At 44.3% G+C, this 9167-nt stretch overlaps 1 protein-coding gene across 1 annotated transcript in view; it reads right to left on the bottom strand.

The window, feature by feature from the left end:
* Positions 1–3832: 3832 nt before the first annotated feature.
* The window catches only part of tp73 (tumor protein p73), a 50894-nt gene continuing 45559 nt past the window's right edge, over positions 3833–9167 (bottom strand). The window contains exon 12 of the mRNA XM_084333005.1: positions 3833–8346. Within this exon, the coding sequence (XP_084189131.1) occupies positions 7939–8346 (408 nt within the window). The 3' untranslated portion in view covers positions 3833–7938. The remainder of the gene's footprint in view (positions 8347–9167) is intronic.

Genomic DNA, 9167 nt, shown 5'->3' with positions numbered 1-9167 from the left:
AGCGGTTCTCAAACTACGGGTCGCGACCCAAAGTGGGGTCGCGCATTGGCAAAAAAAAAAATACTCCGATCGAGTTTCCCCCCCGGCAGCTGTGTATTTGCCATGTCTCGCCCCTTCATCAATGGAGGCCGACAATGGATAGGTTTGTTGTCAGAAGCGTTGCTGGTTGGCCGCGATGAAATGGGCTCTGCCTCTGCACATAATCAGCTGCTATACCACACTGAAGTGAGGTGGCAGAGTATTCGCCTTTGTTAACTCGGAGAAGAAGCGCACATTGTCCTTGCAGACAAAAACAACACATTGGCAGAGAAATGTGCTGATAATGAGCTGGAAACTCTGTTAGTGCCACTCCAGGATAATCAGCGGAGATTTGGGGGTATTTACTCACCTTGATGGCTTGTTGTAGGAACGGAATGCAGGAGGCGCTCAATGATCTTTCGTGTGACGAGCTACTGAAAGTCAAGTTCACTGGACAGGCCCTTGCAAAGTTCTGGATATCAGTCCGGAACGAGTACCCAGTGTTGTGTAATGCTGCGCTGATAAAGCGTGTCCCCTTCGCATCAACATATCTCTGAGGGCGGATTTTCAGAGTAGAAGCGGATCTCTGCCAAAGCGCACGTGAGCGCATTTTCTTTTCATGTTCTGGCAACATATTTTGGCTAAATATGCCTCGTTTCATAAATGTGTATACAGAAACAATTCCATTGCTTTTGTTGATAATATTAATTAATTTCATTGATAACATAGTGCTGTAATTTCATTTTCTAAACAACGTGTGCTTTTATTTTGATATTCCTTATTTCCACGTTGAAATTACGCGATACATTAAGTGTGGGGTCGCCAAAAAAATTCCTAAATAAAATGGGGTTGTGGTATAAAAAAGTGTGAGAATCCCTGTTCTAGATAGATAACAACAGGTTGTGATAGGTGGTGATGTCACCAGTGAGGCGTGATTTTGGGAGGAAAACTTGTTGTTCCACGAGAGATAGTTTGCACTAACTTGAGGCTAGATCTAGTATTATGGTCTGTTAGTCAGCTGTTAGATCCTGATCAATCGGCCAGTAGCACTTCTTCTTGTGTTATCATCTCTCCATCCACTCCCTCTGCGTTGTGTAATTTTATCTCTCCGACGTCTCATATACTGGCTGTACAATCCTTCATCATTCCCCGTTAGTGCAATCTGCATCATAAGTATTCACCACCTTCGTAAGAATTCGACACTTCGACAACGTACTACCTTACAAGGAAAAGCGTTGTTTATTTTCATAAACAGAAGCCTCAGCTCAGATGTTAACAGATTGTATTGTCCTTGAAAAGTCTATTCTAATGATCTCTCCTTTAACCCCGCTCGGGGATCCTCGCGGCCTGGTGGGTATTCCAGAAGCCTGTCGTCGTGGTCGTGCCACGTCAGTCCTCCCCTCCTCTCCCCGCGAGGGGAGGGGAAGGGGGAATCGCTTCCAAGTCTCTGATGGTTCCTCTCTCCTCTGTGGTTCGTTTCTCAGTCGTTCTTAGTCTCAGTCAGATTGTAGTCTGCCCTTACCCGGAACCACTGTTCGATTTATATGATCTTCGTCATAGCAACGACGGCCCCGCCCCTCTTCTGGTTACTAGGTGCTGCTGCCATGACAACTGCTTTAACCTTTACACACATCAAAACGTTTCATTACTGTCAAAACCTCCATCGCTCTGCTCCTGTGTCTCCTGCCACTGTATCAGCTTGTTGTGTTCTAGATCGGAATGTAAACATTCTGCCCTGCTCGGTGTGGTGCTCACACTAACACCCTGCTCGCTCTGAACCACCGTCTCCTGCTTCCACCACCGTCTCCTAAACCATGCATATTCCGACCTCTCTGACCTGGCCCCTTTTAGATGCGGTCATCTCCCCCAATATATACATCACATACATTGAAAAACCACCGATTTCTCTCACAGCGGTTAGTTTATTTTATAGAATTGACCATGCCTTGGGAGGTGATGAAATCAAGGGTTTTCATTTTTGGTTATAACAACCAAGATATCAGTTTAACACGGTTGGGGGGATCTATGGATTGTGTCTATGGACACAATCAGACAAAATGAAGTAAAATAAACAACTGAATATGTGTTATTGACGTTTTATTGTCACTAGTTTCATAGAAGACATGTTTAGGAAGCTAACAAAATCTAAATATCGTTGAAAAAAAGCAAAAAGGCGATTTTGGGGGTGCTTTCTCGCCTTAATCTAGGTTCATGATTAGACCATCAGAGACTTTCCATCTTGTACGAGTCTATGTTTATGAAAATAAACAACCATCAAGAAAAGACAGTGTGTGACAGCCAGTAAGATTGACATCAACCAACAAATAACAAACACAACGCAGACTTCACGGAACGTCTGATAAGGCTGAAGACCACCATAATCTTACAGAGGATTCAGTGGAGGAGGCTTACGAAAGGAAAAAGCTTAGATATGCAGACTTGCAAACTCGTAAATACGCTTGCAGCGTAATCGCAACGTCCTGGGTTCAAATCCGGCCCAGGACATGTGTTGCATGTCCTCCCCATCTCTCTCCCAATGTATCTCTGTCCTGTCAATAAAGCACTTAAACAATTCCCTAAAATATATATGAAATAAAAAGATATGCAGAAACTGAACAGCGAGGATGGAAAGCTATGGTTTGTCCGGTGGAAGTAGGATGCAGAGGACTTATAGCACAATCCACTTTATCGTTATTGGGAGAGTTGGGGATTCGTGGGGGTGGTTCTGGGACACGAGCTAGATCCACAAAGAATAGATTGCACGGAGCATGTTGCACCCTTACTTACAAGAATTGAAAATGGGGGACCCTGATGTAAACAAGACGAAAGTCTTTCTCTGGTCTGCATCCCCTTAACAATTGTGTGTATCACCGTGCAGATTGATTGATTGAATGAAAACTTTATTAACAGATTGCAGAATGGGTACAATACAGTACGGCGCAATACACACAATTGTTAAAGGGATGCAGACCAGAGAAATACTTTTGTCTTGTTTACATCAGGGTCCCCCATTTTCAATTCATAATGAATTGTAAGTAAGGGTGCAATCCATTCTTTGTGGATCTAGCCCTGAGCCTCCCTGAGGTGTCATGGGCCTAACTTGACAAAACACCAGTGAAGGGACGTGCCCGCTTGATAACCCTTACTCTAAACTGGGTTCGTACCCCCCCCCCCCCCCACACACATGACCTTTGGCAAGGGGATTGGCTTTCTTCATTGAGCGTTTATCCTTATCATTAGGGCACAATTATCTTGTTTTATTATAAATGTTTCATTCATTCATTCATTCATTCATTACACATTTTCCCACTTAGAGAATATATAAGAAATACTTTTATGATCTTAGGTTTAATTCCCACAGTATTAGCCCTAGCACGGCTGCTATTCCATACATTGCATGTATTCCTTATATGGAATGGAATGCATGCAATGCATGGAATATCAGCCAATCTAGTGTATTAAACCATACTACGTACATGGAATTCATAACTAAATTATATCTAACATGAAAAACTTGTTCAGCTGTGGGTCCCTGTGAAAACTATTGGGTTATATTATGTACTGTCTACCCCCCACCCTCACACCACCACCACCATCATAAAGTGGATTGGATTGGATCACACACACACACACACATACTCACACACACACACACACACCTACACACACACACACACACACACGTCACACACACACACACACACACACACACACACACACACACACACACACACACACACACACACACACACACACACACACACACACACACACACACACACACCATTTTACTCTAATAAGAAGCAATCCCAAATGTAGGTGCCTAGATATAGGCAGATATTTTTAATGATTTACAGGGAAAAGAACACTGGACTAAGCAATCTCAAAAAGTATTGAACATCGATATACAGCAACAGTTACTCATAGGCAATGTAAAAAAAGAAAAACTTGAGATAACTCACCAGAAATACCAAAACAGACAACAATCTATCATTTACATAGTAATAATAAGGCATAATACTGATTATAAGCACACATAACATGAAAGTATATTTTCTTAAAGCATTAAAGTGCCTCATTTTGTGAGTTGGTAGTTTTTGTATGTGTGTGTGTGTGTGTGCACGAGCTTAAACTAGCAGGTAATTACAAACACACCAAACTATTAAAGAGAGAATTAAAGAAAAGCACTATTTTGCTTTGCTTTTGCACTGGTTTGGAGGAGTAACAAGTGCTTAAAAGGTCCAAATTAGACACACAAGATCAAGAATGTCCTAATTAGTATGAATCAAATGTATACCGCTAGCTCTACAATCGAACCAGCATTAATCATGCTGGCTGAAAAACTAGAAAAGCATCGAATTAACTAGTGTATAAGTGAATCGATATCCACAACAAAAGTACCATGAGGACACAGGCTTCCACAGCTAACTATAATCAATATACGTAGTAGACCTTGCCCTGCAAGGTTTTTCAAAACACATAGATAGCGACAAAAGGCAAATAAAGTGTCTTGTTACGTGTCTCGGTAAACTATGTTGTCTCACTAGACTTATGATGTTAAGTGTCTTGTTAAACTACGTCGTCTCACTAGACTTATGATGTTAAGTGTCTTGTTAAACTATGTTGTCTCACTAGACTTATGATGTTAAGTGTCTTGTTAAACTATGTTGTCTCACTAGACTTATGATGTTAAGTGTCTTGTTAAACTACGTTGTCTCACTAGACTTATGATGTTAAGTGTCTTGTTAAACTACGTTGTCTCACTAGACTTATGATGTTAAGTGTCTTGTTAAACTACGTTGTCTCACTAGACTTATGTTAAGTGTCTTGTTAAGTGTCTTGGTAAACTACATTGTCTAACTAGACTTATGTGTCTTGTTAAGTGTCTTGGTAAACTACATTGTCTCACTAGACTTATGCACACATCTGATTAGGCAAAATCACTAGTCTAATACTATAATACTGTTTATTTTTCCTGTTTCACATTTGTATCCGATGTGGATGTGTTCCACAACAATAATCCTAGCATTTTCTATCACTATGAAGAAATCCATTATGGGTGGATTATCTGATTTGTAATTTAATTGATTTTGTTTAGTTGTCATGAACACACACTATTAATACGCCATTGGGAGGATTATTCCACTTACTGTACAGTAACAAGCATTTTTATATTGAAAACACAACAAGGGTGTGTTGAAATATTGAACAATGAACTCATCATTGACACTTATGAGACCTGTATATGACTGGTTCAGACAGGAGCTATGTCATTAGAAATCTAATAGTCTTTTACAACCATGTATCTACTACAAAACATTTACAACATATTATGTACATTTGTACAACCGATGGAAAAAAATAAATAAGTCAGCTATGGTCTAATTTTGCAACCATTACCTCCAGCTAATTTGCTTACAAAACAGAAGAACGTGAGAACCAAGGGTGAATTACTGACTGGGCATATGTTCTGGTGCCATTGGTAGTACTGTGTTCAAGTGTAGAAACAGTATTTGAAATATCTCACTAATTTCACTATTTCAATTGTAAAGGGGGTCTTTCACAACAGTGGATCTCAACCAGTTTTTTGTCAAATACCCTCAAATTGAGGACCCCCATTTTAAGGACCCCCATTTTATAGGACTTTGTCACAGGGATCCATATCTGAGAAGATTGTTGTTGTTAGATATGATTCCATACTGTCTACAGTAGCTGAGGAGATGGCAGAGGAGATAGTGAAACTATGATCAGAATACTTATGAATTTTTTGAAAACTACATTTATACTGTCAAATGGGGGGGGGGGGGGGGTGACACTGTATATCATGGTTGATTTACAAATCACAATATCATTGTTGATTGTTGTCCATCCTTACAAACGTGTCACTCACAATTCACTTTTCAGAGTGAAATTATTTTAAGAGCGCAGTCCAGGGTCCACATCGTACAGATATTGTATAGTTGTCTCGATGGTATTTGCAGTGGTGTAGTGTTGATGAAACAGTTAAACCTCTCTGATGGAACGTGTGTTCAAGTGCAAGGACAAGGCTACATGGAGGAAGTGCATAAACTTAACACACTCACTACTTTTATGTTATTCTGAAAAAGCAAACATTTTCCTGAAATCCCCCCCCCTTTTTTCCCCCTGTAGCTTTTGTGTTATCAACTCTCTCAGGAGAGAGAACGCAACCCTGTGACCACTGAATTGCATTGTTTGAAATAGATTTTTATACATGTACCCATATATATATTCATGAATTTAGATGTTTAGTCAAGGTATGAGACAATGACGGTCTGTAAAACCTTCTTTCATCTATCTCAGAAAACAACATTTCATGTTGTCATAGGAACGCATTTTCTATTAAATTCATACTTTGAAAAAAGAAAGAAATCTCTGCACACCTGAATATGTGTCAGAACTCCCCTGATGGAACATTGTAATTAATAAATATTTCAGCACTAAGCGAGACAGCATGCAGGAGTTCTTTCCATTGTTTTCTATTCAATTCATAGACAACAGAAAGGAATCCTCAGATATCCTAAGGAAATGTTTGCTTTTGCAAAATATTAATCCTAAAAGTGAATTCCTCTTTTAAAAAGGGAACTTGAAAGTCACCAACTGAAACATATCGGCTAACAAACACCTGAAACACACATCAGAGACACATTTAAAAACATTTCTGTCCATATTGTTTGCTTTTTCCAAGTAGTCTTACATTCTAGCTATACTTGGTGGCAATCCGCCGCTCTACCTGCTCCACGAAGCACATTATTTGGATGTTGAAAAGGACAGGGGGACAGAGGGGAAGAAGCAACACACAATCATTTTGGGAAAACAATACAAGCAACAAGTATGTCAGTAGAGCTGAAACAAACTACAATACACACAGTGGGTTACAGTGAACTGTTTTCTGGAGGCATTTCTTGTCACTTTGAAAAAGGAACAGTTTTCTTCTTCAATTGAACATCATGCGGTTTGAAATTAATTCAATGATTTTTCATGTGAGCCAATCCACCAGAAACTCACCAGTATTAGATTAGCATTAGCGCTAGTTCCCTGCGGGACACAGATGTCACAGCCTTCTCTTGTCAACGGGGTGGTGGTCCATTTAAGCTGTTCATGCCTCTCACTATTCGGTGTGTGGCAGTGTTGGACACCACCACCCAGCCTTCACCTGTATCAATACCACGTACATCATCTAGATTATGATCTCTACATGTCATGCTGGCTTCATGTCTCAATACCACATCATCTAGATTATGATCTCTACATGTCATGTCTCAATACCACATCATCTAGATTATGATCTCTACATGTCATGTCTCAATACCACATCATGATTATGATCTCTACTGCTGGCTTCATGTCTCAAGTGGGGGGGGGGGGGGTATTTGCACAAATCTGTTGCAGGCTTGCATGGGTCTGCACTGAGAGCCTGTTGATAGCATTATTGTATTATTATAATTCATTATCATGATGAGTGTTCTTGACTGAACTTAATTCGTCTCTATTTCAATGTACTATATGAGGATGTATGTCACCGGGAATTGAAACTTGTGATTCTTGAGCTGCCGTCGGACGTGGCGGCGTAGCGAAGCGTAGCGGTAGACAGTGGAGCAGCGTTCAGTGCTTTAAAAGGAAGCGTTCCTTCTGTGACTGATGAGAATCCTGACATCTGGTGGCTAAAGTGGAGCAGGGCTGTTATGGTGCCAATAACATTGTAAAACGGTCACTGGTAATTTTCCACGTCACTCTCTTTCTCAGTGTACATCACTCTCCCTCACTCTCTTTCTCAGTGTACATCGCTCTCCCTCACTCTCTTCCTCAGTGTACATCGCTCTCCCTCACTCTCTTCCTCAGTGTACATCGCTCTCCCTCACTCTCTTCCTCAGTGTACATCGCTCTCCCTCACTCTCTTCCTCAGTGTACGTCGCTCTCCGTGAACTCCTCCTTGATGGAGTGTCTGCTGTGCGACACCTTGCAGTCAGGCATGTCGAAGCCAAAGTCGGCCCATTCATCAGTGGCTGCCGCCATCCCCGTCGCCCCGCCGACCCCCGACCGGCTGGGTATGGTGATGGTGTGGCGCACGCGGAAATGCACAGCCTCCATGACCCGCTGGCGCTGTAGCTCTCCGCCGGCCGCACCGATGGCCGCCATAGCGCTAGCGGCCATGTTGCTACTGGAGCGAAGCAGCTGCTGGCCGTGGTAGTCGTGGTGATGGGCGGAGGAGGAGGAAGGGGCCGGGGGAGGAGCACCCTGCTTCAGGTCCTGCAGGCCCCGCCAGATGGCCAGACGAAACTGCTCAGGGAGCTTTAGTGCACCTAGATCCTAGTGGGGGGAGAGGAGGGGAGAGGGGAGGGGAGAGAGGAGGGGAGGGAGGGGGGGAGGGGAGGGGAGGGGGAGAGAGGAGGAGGGGAGGGAGGGGATGGGAGAGAGGATGGGAGGGGAGAGAGGGTAGGAGGGGAGGGGAGAGAGGGTGGGAGGGGAGAGGAGAGAGGAGGGGAGGGGAGAGAGGGTGGGAGGGGAGAGGAGAGAGGAGGGGAGGGGAGAGAGGAGGGGAGAGGGGAGGGGAGAGAGGGGGGAGGGGAGAGCGGGTGGGAGGGGAGAGAGGAGGGGAGGGGAGAGAGGGGGGGAGGGGAGAAGGGAGAGGGTAGGAGGGGAGGGGAGAGAGGGTGGGAGGGGAGAGAGGAGGGGAGGGGAGAGAGGAGGGGAGGGGAGAGAGGGTGGGAGGGGAGATAGGAGGGGAGAGCGGGTGGGAGGGGAGAGAGGAGGGGAGAGAGGGTGGGAGGGGAGAGAGGAGGGGAGAGAGGGTGGGCAGGGAGAGAGGAGGGGAGTGGAGAGAGGAGGGGAGGGGAGAGAGGGTGGGAGGGGAGAGAGGGTGGGAGAGGAGAGAGGAGGGGAGGGGAGAGAGGGTGGGAGGGGAGAGAGGGTGGGAGGGGAGGGGAGAGAGGGTAGGAGGGGAGGGGGAGAGAGGAGGGGAGAGAGGGTGGGAGGGGAGAGAGGGTGGGAGAGGAGAGAGGAGGGGAGGGGAGAGAGGGTGGGAGGGGAGAGAGGGTGGGAGGGGAGGGGAGAGAGGGTAGGAGGGGAGGGGGAGAGAGGAGGGGAGAGAGGGTGGGAGGGGAGAGGAGAGAGGAGGGGAGGGGAGAGAG

The sequence above is a fragment of the Notolepis coatsorum genome (genome assembly GCF_963971535.1).
Source record: "Notolepis coatsorum genome assembly, chromosome: 17".
NCBI classification, from domain to species: Eukaryota; Metazoa; Chordata; class Actinopteri; order Aulopiformes; family Paralepididae; genus Notolepis; species Notolepis coatsorum.
Note: the sequence above shows the minus strand (reverse complement) of the source record. Positions and strands in the feature narration are given on the sequence as shown.